The following is a 17,105-nucleotide window of genomic DNA, read 5'->3' as shown; positions in this document are numbered from 1 at the left end:
CTCTTTCTTCACAAGGGAAAACAGAGATCTTGGAACAGGAGTTCCCTTCATCCTTTCTTTACCAAACCCCAAACCTACCTTTCTTTGTGCCGTGAAGGAATTCTTTCTCTTTTTGCCAAAAGCAAATCCCTACACCAGTACTCTGATCCTGTCCCTTCTTATCTTTCAAGGACCTTCCCACTCTTGTTAGCCCCATCTCTTTCCTGCATCTATAGGTTCTGCTTGATACATCTTTTCACTGCTCAAACCGCTCCATGATCTTCATTAAAATAAAACAAAAAGCAAAGGGCCTTACCTTAAGCCTTATTGTTTTTTAGCCCCACCATATTTTCCTCAATTCACATATCTTTCAAAAGAATATTTATTGTTACATGTCCTCATTACTCTCCCTATGAAAAACATGTTTGGAAGTGAACCAGTACTTCAGCTGAGATGTGAGTTAATGGGCAAAGGGAGTTTGCTAATTTCCCAGACCTGTTGTTGGCTAAGGTCAGTGATCTTGATGCTGTTAAGTCTGGATACTAGTTATCATCCTACTTGATCCCTAAATAGTGTGTGATAGCATCAATTTCTCCTCCTTTGAATCTTGCTCCTTATGTAATTCCACACTTTTCCGGGTGTACCCCCTACCTCTGGCTTGGTTTCTGTATGCACTTTTTCACCCAACCTGAGTGCCGGAATGAACTTAGGGCTCAGTCATGAGCCTTTCCCTTGTGACTTCCTTAGGTACCCTCATTTATTCTCATGGCTTTAAATGTCTTCTGTGTGTCAAGGTGACCCAGATTTATATTTCTGGCCATGACCTTTGCAAACTCAAATCTAAAATACGCAAAACGAAATCCTCTGTCTTCTTCCTTTTGAAATAAGCTATTCCTCCCTTCACTGTTTACTTTTTAAGGAAATGCCAATTGCACATACATATTTCCCCCCAGTAATCTTGGATTATTCTTGACCCCTCCCTCTTCTCTGGCATTGTCTTAACACTGCTAAAAATTGTTCACTGTGTGCTGGGCACACTATTCCTCTATCTGGAAGACTCCTCATTTGCTTAAGGAACAAGTGTATTATAGCTAACAGTAAATGTTACCTTCCATTGGGTGTTAAATTTCCAGGTGATTAAAATTTTATTTTGGTTTTAGACTTTCAATTTCTATTTATTGCACAATTTAGAGAATATGGCCTGTACAGTTTCTGCTTTTGAAACTTATTATCAATTTTTATATCAAGGCTTGTAACACTTGATAACTTTTTAAAAAGTATCCCAGGAGTGTATCAACATTTTTCTGTATATTTTACTTTCACGTTCCTCATGGTTTTAACTTCTCATTTCATTTTTAACAGTCTTTTCTCAAGATATGATAAAGTAGGATGGAATGTGTATAAAGAGTTCATTGATATTCTTGTTGGATTGCACCCTTCTTCCATGTTAAACTTACCTATGTGATGATTTTATGTACCGTAATATTAATATTGTCACTTCAGTTAATTTTGTTTTAGCATTCACCTGGTATATCCATATCCATCATTTGGGTTTCACTTTCCTTAGTGTTTTTGTTTCAGTCATGACTCTCGTAAATAATACAAAGCTAAATTTTTATTTTTTTCCAGAGCCCTTCATTAGGTAGATGGGTAGGTTTTTATGTATTATCAGTCTTAAAATATTGAGTTTTTATTTTACTTATCATTTATTTATTTATTTATTTATTTATTTATTTATTTATTTATTTTTATATATTTTATTGATTTTTTACAGAGAGGAAGGGAGAGAGATAGAAAGTTAGAAACATCGATGAGAGAGAAACATCGATCAACTGCCTCCTGCACATCTCCCACTGGGGATGTGCCTGCAACCCAGGTACATGCCCTTGACCGGAATCAAACCTGGGACCTTTCAGTCCGCAGGCCGACACTCTATCGACTGAGCCAAACCGGTTTCGGCTACTTATCATTTATTAAATAAGTATTTTATTGGCACAAATAACTCTTAACCTCACTGAAAATATAATTATCACAAAGGAGGAAATAAATTTCTCATGATCTCAGCACCCCAAAATAACCAGTTACAACAGTGTGCTAAATGCCTTTTGTTTATATATGGAGGAAGAAAGGATGAAAAAGAAGATAGAGAAGGATGAAGGGAGGACAAGTTTTATGTCAGGATCTTCAACAGTGTTAATTTTCTTGTGTTATGAATTAATAGCTAGCACTCTAAAGCAGGGAAAAACAAGTATTCTTTGTTTTAGAATCAAGCACAGTGCCTGATGTAAGCATTCAGTAAATGCTTAAGAAATGAATAAAAGAAAGAAAAGAACTTTTAAAAAATGTTTTATTTTATTGATTTTAGAGAGAGGAAGGGAGAGGGTTAGAGAGATAGAGACTTCAGTGATGAGAGAAAATCATCTATTGGCTGCCTCCTGCATGCCTCTTACTGGGGATTGAGCCCACAACCGGGGCATGTATCTTGACCTAGAATCGAACCAGTGACCTCTTGGTTAATGGAGCGACATCTAACCACTGAGCACACCAGCTGGGCAGAACTTAATTTTTCTTTTTCTCTCTCTAAAGATTTCCATGGAGAATGATTATCTGGGTCCCCGAAGAATTGAAAGTTTACAAAAAGAAGATGCTGATTGGCAGCGGAAAGCTCACATGGCTGTGCTCTCTATTCAAGATCTTACTGTCAAATATTTTGAAATAACAGCTAAAGCTCAAAAAGGTGAGTTTCTCAGTGAAGTTATCCTTGTTTAATTTTGAAAACAAGTGGTTTAAATATTTTATCTTCACATTAACTGTGTTGAAAAGTATATGAAAATCACTAATAGTCCTAACAATTAGGAAGGAAGATCACTATTAACAAAGTTATATCCTTTGAGTCTTTTCTAGATATATTAGTAATGGGATATTGATATAGTATAATTCAGTTCTGACACTAATTATTCACAATTACAGACCCCACAATTTAAAGGCACAGCGGTGAGTCTTGAACAAGACTATCCTCATCTCGGGCACTACTCCCTCATTTAGGGGGGGTCCTCAGGCCATCTGCTCTTCTAACCAACTTGCTACCAATTTGGGGGTTCCCATAGCTTTTTTTGGGTTCAGTAATTCACTACAAGGACTCAAAGAACTCAGGAAAGCACATTCTTAGAACTTATAAATGATACAAATCAGGACAAGCCAAATGAGACACAGGGCAAACTCTGTGAAGGTTCATTTCTTTCAACTTCCTTCCATAGGTGGCCATAGAAGTTCTTCAGTGGCTTCTTAATATGAATTCAAACTCAGGGCTGTTCATTATATTAATTATCTGTTATTCTCTTTACCTGCAGTTAATAATACAGATTAACATTCAGGTGATTCTTTCATCAAATCCACATTTTCTTAAGTTTAATTTAAAGCAATTTATCCCTTCAGAATGCCAATGCAGAATGAGAATACTTTTCCTTGATTTCTCCACATCCTTCGGCATTGTCATAAAAACACACAAAACCAACAATTTGATAAGTGAAAATAGTATCATGTTTTTAAATTTTACATTTCTTTGGTTATTGAATGTTGATATTTTTTGTTTTCATGTAATAATTGGTATTTGCATATTCTTTTTTCAGTTAACATTTTGCCTATTTTTCTATGGTATTTTTTGTATTGCTCTGTAAGAGCTCCTAATATGTTCATTGATATTTTTATTATATTTCTATTATAGTTGTATAATTTTGACATCTGTTGCAAATATCTATTCCTAAATTTCCTTTTAACATTTTTTGTTATACAAATTTTATTTGTAAAAATTATCAGCTTTTAAGAATGATTTCCTTTTTAATCTTTAAATTATGTTAACCTGTAGTTTCTAAAGTAAGTTTCTGTGTTCCTCCAAATATTAAAACGTACTAAAAATCCTTTTATATACTTAGATTTCTTTCTAGACTGTCTTTTCTGTTCTTATACTGTAATTGTAACTTTATAACAAAATTTATTACCTAGTTTATCAATTAACCCCTCTCATTATTTTTTAAAATATCTTAGCTATACTCAATTATTCTTCACTAAAATAGTATTATAACCCTTTTGAAAAATCACATATACTCTTTTTTTTTAAATTAGAATTATTTCTTCCCAAACTAATATAATTCTGATCAAAACTACAATGTTTTAGGATTTGAAAGAGGATTTTAATATTCATGAGGAAGAGTAAATGCTTTATTTGTTAAATAAACATGTTATAGGATAATTTGTAGGGGGAAAGTGTGGTTGATATATCATGCCATTTATTCAAGTTGATTAGGCTTTTTGTTTTGTTTTAGTTTTGGTTTTTTATCTGGGTCCTACACATTTCTTGTTCAGTTCACTTCTGGGCTTTTATGTTTTACCTTTGTTATTATGAAAGGACATTATTCCTTTTAATAGGTTTTGAGCTTTATTCTTTAATCTTCAAATCTTTAATTCTGTTTTGGTGATTAATATGGTATAGAATGTGTTCAGGTTCTTATGCAGATGTTTCACTTCTATACAAAGTGAAATTTGATAGCTGTGATAAAAGCTGTCAATAATTACATGTGATTTTTATTTGTTAAAGAATAAAGTAAATATGGTTTGTTTCTTAGATTTCATAAAATGCTTTAGATAGATGGAATTATAATTAACATGTAGTGTTTGACTACAAAGTGCTTTCCTTCATTCTTTTAAGGTATGTTTTAGTTGGTAATACTTTTTGTTTTAATGTTGATGTGAGTGATTTTGTGCATAGATGCTGGCAAAAGTGTCTGACGTTTATGCTATTGCTACTTTTTAAACTCATAGTTTTAGTCACCAAGGTTATCGTGTCCCATCTCTCCTGGTCCTGAAATATAGATATTTGCCTAAGCAGGTGGCAAAAGTTTGAGTAAGCCATATTACTTGTCTCTCCCCATCTTCAGTCTTTTGGGAAAAAATAGTATAATATGATTAAGGAATTTTGAAAATCACATATACTTTATTATCAGTCATCATCTCCTATTTCATGTCCATTTCAACTACACATAAAAATACTTTACATTTAAAAATACATTATATTAAGATGAGATATTGCTATAGAACTTGCAGGCATCAAAAGGATAATAAAGAAAATGCTACAGACAACACTTCACATGCAAATTTAACAAAGGTGAAATGGAACAATTCCCTTAAAAACAAAATTACCACAATTCATACAAGTTGATAATAACGAATATTTTTATAACTATTAAAGATATTGGATTTGTAGTTTAAATCTTTCAAAAAAGAATTTTCTAGGCCCAAATGGTTTCACTGGCAAATGTTACCAAATATCTGAATAGTAATGCAGCTCTTTCTACACAATCTCTTCCAGAAAATAGAAAAGTAAAGGAACACTTCCAATTTATATTAAATGAGACCAGCAATTCCCTAAATCCAAAACTACACAAAAACAGTACAAAAAAGAAGAAAACGATAGACCTACATTCTACATAGATAGATGCAAAAATCCTCAACAAAATATTGGCAAATTTTAAAATATTTAAAAATTAACAATCATGACCAAATGGGGTTTATCTTTCCTCATTCGGTATGTGAACATCAATCAATGCATTCTACTGTATTGAAGGTCTAAAGCAGTGATTTTTAACTGGTTGTGATGTGTCACACAAAAGGACACGGAGCAGTGTCTGGAGACATATTTGGTTTTCACGACAGCATAGCGTATTACTAGCATCTAGCCAGCAGAGGCCAGAGATTGTGTTTGACATTCTATGTTGCACAGGACAGCCCACCATAATGGCTAAGAATTTTCTGGCGTATAATGTCAAAAGTGCTGGTGTTGAGAAATTCTAGTCTTAATTTTAAAAAAAGGCATGATCAGTAGATGTTGAAAAAGCATTCGGCAAAATATAACATCACGTGCTAAAAAAGCTCAGCAAACTAGGAACAGAAAGAAATTTCCTTAAATTAATACAGTGCATCTACAAAAACCCTAAAGACATCCTCTCAATTAATGGTAAAAGACTAAATACCCCATAAACTAGGTAAAAAGTCAAGAAATGTTCATGCTTGCTATTGCTATTGAATGTAATACAGTAAATCTTAGCTGGTTGTAATAAGGTGAGAAAAAGAAATAAAATGTATATAGTTTGGAAAGGAAGAAATATAATAGTCCTTCCTATTCACAGATGATAACATTGTTTATGTAGAGAATTATATGGAATCTATTTTCTAAACTCTTGGAACTAACAAGTTACTTTCTCAAGGTCACAGGAAATAAGGTCATCCACAGAAGTGAATTTTAGTGGGACTTATATAATTTTAAATAATCTTGAATATTTCAACTAAGATTACCAGGAAAAATGTATAAACCATCACAGAATAAAGTTTATATAGAAACTTTGAAAGTAATGACACTGGACATGTGAAAGCATTTTTAAAGTTAATCTGACAACTTAGTTTCATTTTCATAAAGTTATTTCTGAGGAAGATTATTTAAAATTTTTATTGAAGACATTAGAATCTAAGATATTGTTGAATAATATTTAAGAGTCATTATAAGTAAATTATCATGGGGGTAGGATTTGGATGTTTGAGTATGTGGTTAGTGAAAGCTAAGTCTTTCAAATTCTTTAGTATCAAGTTGTTTTATATCTTAATGACTTAAAAAATTGTTATTAATAGCTGTGTACGATCGAATGCGAGCAGATCAGAAGAAATTTGGTAAAGCATCTTGGGCAGCAGCCGCTGAACGTATGGAGAAACTCCAGTATGCAGTTTCTAAGGAGACGCTGCAGATGATGCGCGCTAAAGAGATCTGTTTGGAACAGAGGAAACATGCACTAAAAGAAGAGGTAACAAAAATGCAGAAAGATAAAAAAATTTTTAAAACTTAAGATTTAATTTTATCTTTGTACAAGACTGACATTTTTCTGATTGTACAATCAACTATTTATTTTGCACTGAGTCCATTAGACAATAATACTCATGATGGGGCCTATGATTTGAGGTGCCATTAATAGAAAAGTTAGATACATATGGTATTTTCACAGCATCACAGTGGGAATATAGGCATCAATGCACTATTAAGACAAAAAGGAGGTCTACGTTAGAATTCCTTTGCTTTCTTTTAAAATTTTTATACTGTAATGTTCAAAGCTTTCCAACAATTATTAAAGTTTCACTGCCTAGGGAAATTAAGCAAAAATCCTAGGGCAGTAACATTTTGTTAGACTTCATTATATTATGCTCAGACCATTACCTTTGGAACTTTCACTTTATTTCTTCTGGAACAAAACAAGGTTAATAGAGGTCCAATTTTCTTGACTGGGCTTCAATTTTCTCTTCATGGATACAAAAAAAAGAGAAAAAGCTATAGAAATCCTTGAAAAGGTTTCTTAAAACCTACCTAAAATGAACTTATAAAAATTAATTTTTTTTTCATTCTCATCCTGTTTATCAGTGGTTTTAGTATTCCTTGTAGGGTCCAAAACAGCACTGGATATACCATTAATGCCCAAATCTTGCTTGAAAATATTGCAACCATTAAATGTATACTAAATATGTACCTTCTAAACCAGAGGTGGGCAAACTTTTTGACTCGAGGGCCACAATGGGTTCTTAAACTGGACCGGAGGGCCGGAACAAAAGCATGGATGGAGTGTTTGTGTGAACTAATATAAATTCAAAGTAAACATCATTACATAAAAGGGTACGGTCTTTTTTTTTTTTTAGTTTTATTCATTTCAAACGGGCCGGATCCGGCCCGTGGGCCGTAGTTTGCCCACGGCTGTTCTGAACCATTAGTTTTGAAATACTATTATATATTTTATGTTTTATTATTAAACTCAGCCAGAACAAATAGCTTTTTATAAAAGAGTACTTAACTATCTACAATGGTGTATGCTGCTAGTTTTTCTAAGTGTTTGAAGAAGCAAATGTTATGGTCTAGGAATACAGTATTTTTGAAAATCAGGAAAGTATATAGTTTTAATAGTGAATGAAGATTAAAACTAGTGTTAGGGATGGATCTAAGCAGGTGTTCTAGATAGTAGGTAGTAACATTTGATTGTTTAGGCACAACTATTCAGTTTGTGTGCTGTACCCAGAGTTAAAACTCAAAACACTAGCATATCAAAGATGAAAAGCAGTCAAATTATTAAATAAATTTTGGATTACTTTTCCTTTTCTTTACCCATTTTCTACCTTATTGAGATAGTTAACAATTTATTGTATCATACATTATTAAGTCGTTTTGGGGGGGGAAATGAAATCACTTTTTGGGGGCCAATATGTCACACATGAAATATTTCTAAAACCAAACTCCTTCATTTCCCCGTATAGCAGGTCTTCCTCAAATCTCTCCTTTCTGCTAAGGGCGCATGGTTCTTCAAGATACTCCAGGCCCAAAACCTTAGGGTCATCTTTAACTCTTCCCTTTCCTTTGCCTCCTTTTTCTGCTTGTTAGAATTCTACCCAACTAAAATGTCCCTGCTCAGTTTATTCATTTAATAACTATTTGTTTAAGGTTTTAATGTTTTTGCTAGGAATTATAATAGGTGATGGGGATAAAGACATGATTACTCCCTCCCCCCCTTTCTTTAAGCATAAAAAGGTGCAGTCCTGGTGTTTTGAGTTCTTAGAGTATGGTGGGGTAAGACATGGGCAGTGTGCAAATGAGCTGTGAAATAGACAGGTATCATTATATGCAAAGTGGACCCTTGGAGGTATATTCCACTTTGACCCAAAGGTCATAGGTGAAGAGAACTACATGTTGCAGGAGTCCTAGTAGAGGCAGGAAAAGTCAGCCTAGTTATCTGGAGGAGAGTGAGAAAGGAAGTTGGAAAGTAAGCAAAGTTTAGGGTTGGCCTTCTATGCCCTGCCAAGAATTTTGAATTTTACCCTAAAAACAGTATAGAGCCATTGTAAGATTTTAATCAAGGAGTAACATGATCAGATTTGTTTTTATGAAATATTATTCTGGGCAGTTTCTAGAAAATTGATTTGAAAGCCATTCTTAAATTCTTAACCCATTTTCTTTACACAGGAAACTTTTCAAATTCTGTTTTACTAATGATCATTGAAAGCAAAGCGTTTCTCATAATTTAGATCTTTAATTCTGTAATGAAAGAGGTTTGAGTTAAAGGCAATAGGAAATTGAGAAAGATTAAACTTACATTATGTTTTGATAACCTGAAATTGCTGCTTTTAAAGCTACTCAGGGTATTTCTAGGCAGCTGAGGGCTTGAGGTCCAGGCTGGGATCGGGCCTACCCGGATTGTGAGAGGGATGTCCGACTGTGAGAGGGTGCAGGCCGGGCTAAGGGAACCCCGCTCCACCACCGCCACCATCCCCTAGTGCACCAATTTTATGCACCGGGCCTCTAGTATTAATATAGCTTTATGAAACATTTTGGGCTTAGGAGGCATACCAAGACAGTTCTCATTGACATTTTAAAAGTGCATATGCTTGCCTCTTGTTTAAAAAATACTATATGAGCCCTGGCTGGTGTAACTCAGTGGTTAGGGTGTCATCCTGTGCACCAAAGGGTCACGGGTTCAATTCCTAGTCAGGGTACATACCCAGGTTGCAGGGCATGTATGGGAGACAACTGATAAATGTTTCTCTCTTTCCCTCTTCCTCTCTCTAGAACCAATGAAAAAACATATCCTCGGGTGAGGATTTATTTTTTTTTAATGAAGTTAAAATTGTAGTTTTATTTTTCCCTTACATTTTCTTATTTGCTGCTATTGTTAAAGATAAAATTGGATCTTTTTGTTACTAGCCGTCTGGAATTTTCTTCTAAGTTCCAGAACTTTTGAAACTTAAAATCCTAGCACTTCATTGCCTGTGAAGTAGAGTATCACTCTTTGTCTTCATCACATTGACTAGCTTTATTCTAAGCAGACTGACATTGAGTTGTTCTGACAACATAGGGAATCATAAAATATGTGGTTTTATTTAGCATGTTTTCAAGGTTCATCCATCTTGTAGCATTCATCGGTACTTTTTTGTTATGTTTGTTTTAGGGTGCCTAAAAGAGCTGCTGAGTGTAAGGTTTCTGATTGCAGTACTTGCTATTGCAGGAACATTATTCTTACTGGAATTGGTCTAGGGTGGTAGAGGATGCTAAAATGGGCCCTGAGAATCTGGGATGATGATTATCTGTGGGGTCATTTTCCTTGGAGCCATCCTGTTACCTTAACAGTCTGTTTTTTAACGTTCTGGATTGTATTTGAATCTTCAAAGGTTTTGGTAAAACTGCCAGTTAGTCATTCTTGCCAGGTTTATGATTGTTGTGTGTATATAATATATGCATTGTGCTTTTTATATGCGTCTGTGATGATTTACTATACAGTTTTATTAGCGTTAATTTAAGGTGACCACATTACTCATGAGAAACAGAACAAATGTCAGTTATTAAGCCCATCCCAAACAAACGCTTGCCAGTGAAGACCTTGTGATACAGTACTACCCTGTGATTTAAGTGATGGGGAGACTTTTGTTCTTTTAAAAAATGTCACTATGTTGTGTTTCCTTAGGTTATTTTGAAGACAAAAGACTTCTTCCTGATGTGACAAAACACTTTAAAAATAGCAATTAAATTGAAAATATTTAGTAATATTTGACATGAGTATAATGCTGAACTTGAAACAAAATTTCTAAATTAACACCGAAATATTAAATGTCACTGGGCAAGCAAAATTCTATTTAAATTTTAAATTTTCTTAACACTAGTATTCAGAATAAGTATGATGCCTTTTACTCTATCTCCTTTTTAACTGTTTCTGAGTCTTGATTATAGCCATTCTTACCCTTTTTAGGTCACAGACAATTTGTCCCTTTAATGATTTGAAAGCGAGGAACCCTGTACTCAGAGAAATACACATATGCACAGCTTTGCACAAAAATTTAGTAGGTTCCCAGATCATCTGTATCTGAGCCTCTATCTGCTGGTGTTCAAATTTTTCCATAAAAACTCTTGAAAATATCATTGCCCTTTTGGCCCAATACTTTTGAAAGGGTGAGTTCAATTAGTTGTGACTATTTTATTCCACACTTTCAATAGTATATTCCCCATCAATCCAGATTTTAAAACAACAGCACAGTCTATCCAGATACATCTTTAATTTTAGATATTATTACTTACAGATCACATCAGATTTTAAACCACTGAACAAGGTTAAGCTACATATAATTACACAGGGTTAGGAGTAGGATATATTTTAGAAGTATCATTAAAATAATGTTTATTAATGAAATAAGGGATTCTTTTTATAGTTATTAATTGAAATAGATACTAAAATTAAGATGCCATCATGAAACAAATCATATATCTCAATTAATTTGTGGACTGTTACCTTCTGTTGACCATGTTCTCTGGTTAATAGGGAATTAACCAGAAAACCCTTTGGATTCCAGTCCTTGTGGTTGAAAGTTCTAAAATATACCAATGTGCTTTCTTGTCTTGGCAGAGGATTTTAACCATTCCCATTCATATTTTTAAAACTGATTCTTTGAGGTCATCACTATGAATATACATAAACTTACAGAATATTGAGCTGATTGTATTTACCAATCCTGAGGCTAGTTCCTTTTATTTCATTATTTTGTCTTTCTCCAAAAAGCATATGGCTAAATTATGATTAATTAAGGTTATAGCCTTCTATGTCAGTTTATTTAAGTCATTAGTTATTGACTAGAGGCCCAGTGCATGAATTCGTGCACAGGTGGGGTCCAGCTGGCCCTCCCCAATGGGAGCTGATCGGGGGGCCTGGGCCGGTGGCGGGGAGGGGCCACGGGTGGTTGGCCGGCCGGTCCTGCCCCCATTCAGGCTGGTTGGCTGGCCACAGTGGGCATCATAGTGACCGGTCATTTCGGCGTTCCAGTTGCTGGCTTTTTATATAGAGAGATTATTGAGCACTTATAGTATAATGAGCATGAGCTTATGATATAGACAGAGATCTTCAACAGAACTTCCTTCAGTGATGAAAATGTCCTACATCTGCACTTTCCCATAAGCTAAGCTACTAGCCATATTTGTTTTGAGCCACTGAAATGTGGCATATATGACAGAGGAGCAGAATTTTTTATTTTAAATTATTTAAATAGCCACGTATGGCTTGTGGCTGCTAAATTGGACAGAGTTACAGATCCCACCTTGGGTGAATTATTTAACTTCTCTATAAATTAGAAATAATATATACCTCTAGTAGAGTTATGAGTTCATGTATATAAGTCATTTAGCAAAATGCCTGGCATAGAGTAAGAACCCCAAAATAAACATTTGATATTATTGTGATCTTAGCTAACTGTGCATGTATCATGGAAGGGAATACAGAGGTGGGAAAAATATAATTCCCATGTTTTAAGATGTTTTTTTTTCGTATGGGCCTTTCCAAAAAGTTTCAACCTCAAGGAACATAGGTGGGGAAGCCAGAGTGCTTGTTGAGGCAGAGAGGCTGGTTTTGTGTTTTTAATTTTTTTGTCAGTAAGCAGATAGAGTCTGTTTCATCATATCTGTACAGTAGGTATTTCAGTCTCTTAGTACAGAAAGCTAGGTTCCACTCCAAAAGCTCTAATGTTAATTGTGAAATTCCATTTTTACTATCTAAGTTATATTTTGATAGTGGTTATAAAAAAAAGTTGTAAATGTTTCAGGCCCTGTCCTTAGTGCTTATTATCTCAATTCCCAAACATAACCCTTTGTGCTATAAGCCCATAAGTCATTATCTGAAACCCCCAAGACCAGGTATGTTTCAGAATTCTTAGTTTTTTAGGTTTTAGAAAGCCAGTTGAGGGCATGTAACTACTAGACAGGTGTTAGCATTTCAGTAATGAAACATATAGATATTTATATTAGATGGAATAAATAGGGACTCACATCAAGTCAGATCATATTTTCCTACAAATGGATGGCGAGATTAGGTTTCAACATCAAAGAAATTATGTATATTTCCAATTTTAAAATATTTCTGAAATGTGGAATTTTAGATAATTCTGTCAGCTTGTATGTAGTTCCCTATTCGTGCAGCTGTTATGGTGGAACCCCAGGTTTGTCTGGTTATAAGTCTCATGTTCTTTTCATCTTTTCCACATAAAAGGGCTAGTCTTGATTGAATGCTTGCCGAGCTTGCCTTTAATGTTATTTCTCTTACACTGTGCATTATTTTTATGACTACTCTTTGAACCCGTGCTTCATTTCTTGTTTACTGCCGTCTTCTCTGTAACTCACATAGTGGTGAGTGCTCAGTGAGTATTTGTTGGCTACTATATTGGCTCAACCCATAGATATTCTGTTTTTCACAGCCCCTCACATGTTGTGAGGTTTTCTAGCGTAATACAGTAAAAGGCAGGACAGGGCTATCGGTCTTTATGTAAATGACTTTATATGTGTTTTTATGATATAGTACGGTCAGTAAAATAGGTACACATGAAAACTACTATATCATTATTGTGCAGGGGGGAATGATTATCTGTGGGGTCAACAGTGTATGATGTACTTATGTGGATATACGGATGTCGACTAATACTTCCTGTACTTCCATTTCCTTGCTAGATTTACTGCAGAAATATTTTTCTTTGTTTCCTTTTCCATATTTATTGGAATAGTGCTCCCTACTTTTGTCTAAGTCAGTGGTTCTCATCCTGTGGGTCGCGACCCTTTTGGCAGTCAAATGACCCTTTCACAGGGGTCACCTAAGACCATCTGCATATCAGATATTTACATTACGATTCGTAACAGCAGCAAAATTACAGTTATGAAGTAGCAACAAAAATAATTTAATGGTTGGGGGTCACAACATGAGGAACTCTTTTAAAGGGCCAGAAGGCTGAGAACCACTGGTCTAAGTGGAAAGACCATCCTTGTAGGAATTGGTAGAATTGAGCTCGTTCTAACATTGCTAGTACTACTTAGGCTACCTTAGGAAGTCACAGTTTGGTTTGGGGTCTTGATTTCAAAAGTTTATTTAGAAGGGTGAAACGAACAGAATTTTTTCATTGGCATTGATTCTTTTTCTTGAACACTTAACCTGCTCTTTAGACTTCCTCCTTGTCAGGGGAAGCACTACCCCCCAGGTTTCATCTGTGGCACCTTCCTTCTCTGCATGGCTCCATTGCTCACAATTAGTGCTCCATCCACTCTGGATTCCCATTCCCTTAGTTCTGTGGCTGTCATCTGAGTTAGGCACCAGGAAAAAAGTCAGTCTGGAAATTTCAGATGTTACAGGGAAGAGATTTGGAGCAATGTGGCCTTCGCATACCTCTCCATGCCTTTCAGTGAGAATTTCCCCACCATGTTGAAGTTTAGATAAACCTCTCAGCACCATTTTGCCCTCTTAAGATTTCCCTGGCTTGTCTTTAACCCCCTTCTCCTAGCTTATCCCATGGAAGTCCTCTCTACATCTCTCTAACTTTCCTGAGACCCATCACTGCCCTATTGTTTGTTCTCTCAGAGTTTGGTACTTAACAGATTTCTTGTCTGTGCTTCTGTCTCTCATGAGGTTTCGCCCTTCTTTTGAACCCAGCCATGCCAAATACACTTCTGGACTCCCTTGCTCTGAAGAGAACTCACTAAGCCAGAAAATTGGGGATGAGATCACTTATTGTGAAAGAATACCCCTTCCTTTCTTTGCTATTTGCTGTACTCTGGTATCATTATTCATCTCAAATGCTTTTAAGGTACTTGGGCCCTGGGCAGGAATTTGGAGTATTGTTCTACTTGTAGTTGAGACAGCTGACAATGTACAGGTATGTTAGCAGGGGACTTTGAACTTTCTTCCTTAGCCAAAGTATGGGACAGGAGTCTGGTAGTTAGCACATGTCATAATAGTGGCAGATAAATGGTCACTTCTGGCTGGCGAGAACCAGAGGTAGTAAAGATGGGACAGCCCGCACTGGACAGCACCACTGGAGAACTGATCATAGATGAAGGTTTTTAGTGATACCTTTAGTGATTCACACTAAGGTTTTACTGATTATAAATCCCCACTTAAGAGAATTAAAGCCTTCTAATATTACACATTCTATCTCTTCGTATCATGGGACTGTGATCTCCAGGACTGGACAAGACCCCCAAGATAGTCTGTAAAGGGTTTGTAATTTATAGCAAGACTGGGAGTCTTAGCAAAGAAATCACTCCTAGATTCTTCGTTTATGACTTAGGACAGAAGCAGCAGGATTTCATTGTGTCAGCATTCTCCTTAATGTGAAACTATAATTAATCCCATTTTGAGTTTGTTCTATATTTCTTGTTTGTTACTCATGTTCCCTAGTGTAGCAGGATCACTGACTTACAAGTTAGATAACTTATTAACTATATATTTATAAAATGTTTATAAAATTAAATAGCACTGTATTTAATTCATCTGGTTATTTTTAAATGTATACTGTTGCACATTTAGACCCCAGCTTAACTGTTGTTTTACAGTTCAAAATTTTTATTAAAAGAATTGAACTGTATGGATATCTAAAATGTAAAGGAAGGCCGGAATCTTGTTTTAAAATACTCTTTATGTGCTAACATGTTTTACCAACCTCACTAGCCAGAAGGGGTTATTTTGTAGCAATGAGAATTCACTGTCTGCTGCCATGGCTGCCCAGGACTGTCAGTTAAGTGTGTTCCTGGGATTCTGGAAGCCCCGGTGATGTCTCACTAGAGCTCATAAACATTTCTCTCATTTCCCTCTTTGTTCTCCCCCCATTTCCTTTGTTAGTCACTCCTTAGCATGCCACTTGAGCCGAGGGCCTCCTCACGGTGCTGCTAGTTCCCAGAAAATTGATACCTGTGCCAGGAGTCTCTTGGAACTTCTGAGCTTGAACTTTTAAACTGCCAAAGAGTGGTGCCATGTTCTTAGAAGAAACGTTTTTGGAAGAATACCTCCTCTCTCATACCAGAAAACTATTGCCATATTACAGACTCATGAAAAGTTTCTTGCACCTGTCTTTTTCCAAAAAGCCAAATAGAAATATATGGAACCATTATCTAACTTATACTTTTTCTCATGGTGATTTTCTTCTGGTGCCCAGCAAAATATCTTCCCTCTCACTTCAGGACTAAAAACCAACCAACAAAAAATCTCATTCAAGATCACCCAACTACTTCATGAGACATATATAGAAATGTCTGAATCCCTTAGGTTCACTGTAGGACCCTGAGTGTGTTTATTTAGATATTAATAATGATCATTATCAGTAGGTTGCAAGGATTTCCATGGAAAGCAGTTGTCATGCTGCTCTAGCTCACATCCACTCACCTTCTTCTCCAGTCAACAGGTCCTAGAAGCCAGCCAGGCTGTGACCTTGGAGCAAAATAAAGCTCTTGATGTATGGTGTTCAGCAGACTTTCCCCCCTCTGTTGTGTCTATCCAAGTATGGCCTAATGGTATTCATGTATCTTATATGAAAAGGATAACTGCAAAACTATCAACCTCTTTTTGTCAGTGAAAAGGGATGCCATTAATATTTATGTCAAGATAATTAGAATAATATATTAACCTAAATATAGATGAGCTGTAACATAAACTTTAAAAACCTTATTTTTACAGTGTTTGCCTAGTTATTTCTGAAACCATATGTTTTAATTATTACTGTTTTTATGTCTTTTGAAAATCTTCATTCTTGCCCATAAGTTTCTTAGAACAATTGCTTTATGGGTTTATCCTGTCTGATTAGTTTTCATTTCTAATTAGAAATTATAACATGACTTTTTTTCTTGTCCCCACCAACTAGAAATATTTTTATTTTCAATACAGATGCAGAGTTTGCAGGGTGGTACAGAAGCCATAGCCCGATTGGATCAGTTAGAAGCTGATTATTATGATCTGCAACTTCAGTTGTATGAAGTACAGTTTGAAATCTTGAAGTGTGAAGAGTTATTGTTGACAGCACAACTAGAAAGCATCAAAAGACTTATATCTGGTATGGTGTACATTTAACCACATAAGTCCACAAAAGATAGAATGCTTTAAAAGAGACTAGAGGCCCGGTGCACAAATTCATGCATAGGTAGGGTCCCTCGACCTGGCCAGCCAGCAGGGGGGAGGGACTGTAGGAGGTTGGCCAGCTGCAGGAGGTTGGCTGTGGAAGCGCACTGACCACCAGGAGGCAGCTCCTGCATTGAGCGTCTGCTC

At 35.6% G+C, this 17,105-nt stretch overlaps 1 protein-coding gene across 2 annotated transcripts in view; it reads left to right on the top strand.

Annotated features, from left to right (window-relative positions):
- The window catches only part of JMY (junction mediating and regulatory protein, p53 cofactor), a 73,638-nt gene that overhangs the window by 42,605 nt on the left and 13,928 nt on the right, over nt 1-17,105 (top strand). For both annotated transcript variants that reach the window (XM_059694243.1, XM_059694242.1), the window contains exons 3-5: nt 2,566-2,716; nt 6,658-6,827; nt 16,728-16,893. In XM_059694243.1, the coding sequence (XP_059550226.1) occupies nt 2,566-2,716; nt 6,658-6,827; nt 16,728-16,893 (487 nt within the window). The remainder of the gene's footprint in view (nt 1-2,565; nt 2,717-6,657; nt 6,828-16,727; nt 16,894-17,105) is intronic.

This window comes from Myotis daubentonii, chromosome 4 (genome assembly GCF_963259705.1).
Source record: "Myotis daubentonii chromosome 4, mMyoDau2.1, whole genome shotgun sequence".
Classification (NCBI taxonomy): domain Eukaryota; kingdom Metazoa; phylum Chordata; class Mammalia; order Chiroptera; family Vespertilionidae; genus Myotis; species Myotis daubentonii.
The sequence above is the reverse complement of the archived record's forward strand: the minus strand, read 5'-3'. Positions and strand labels throughout refer to the sequence as shown.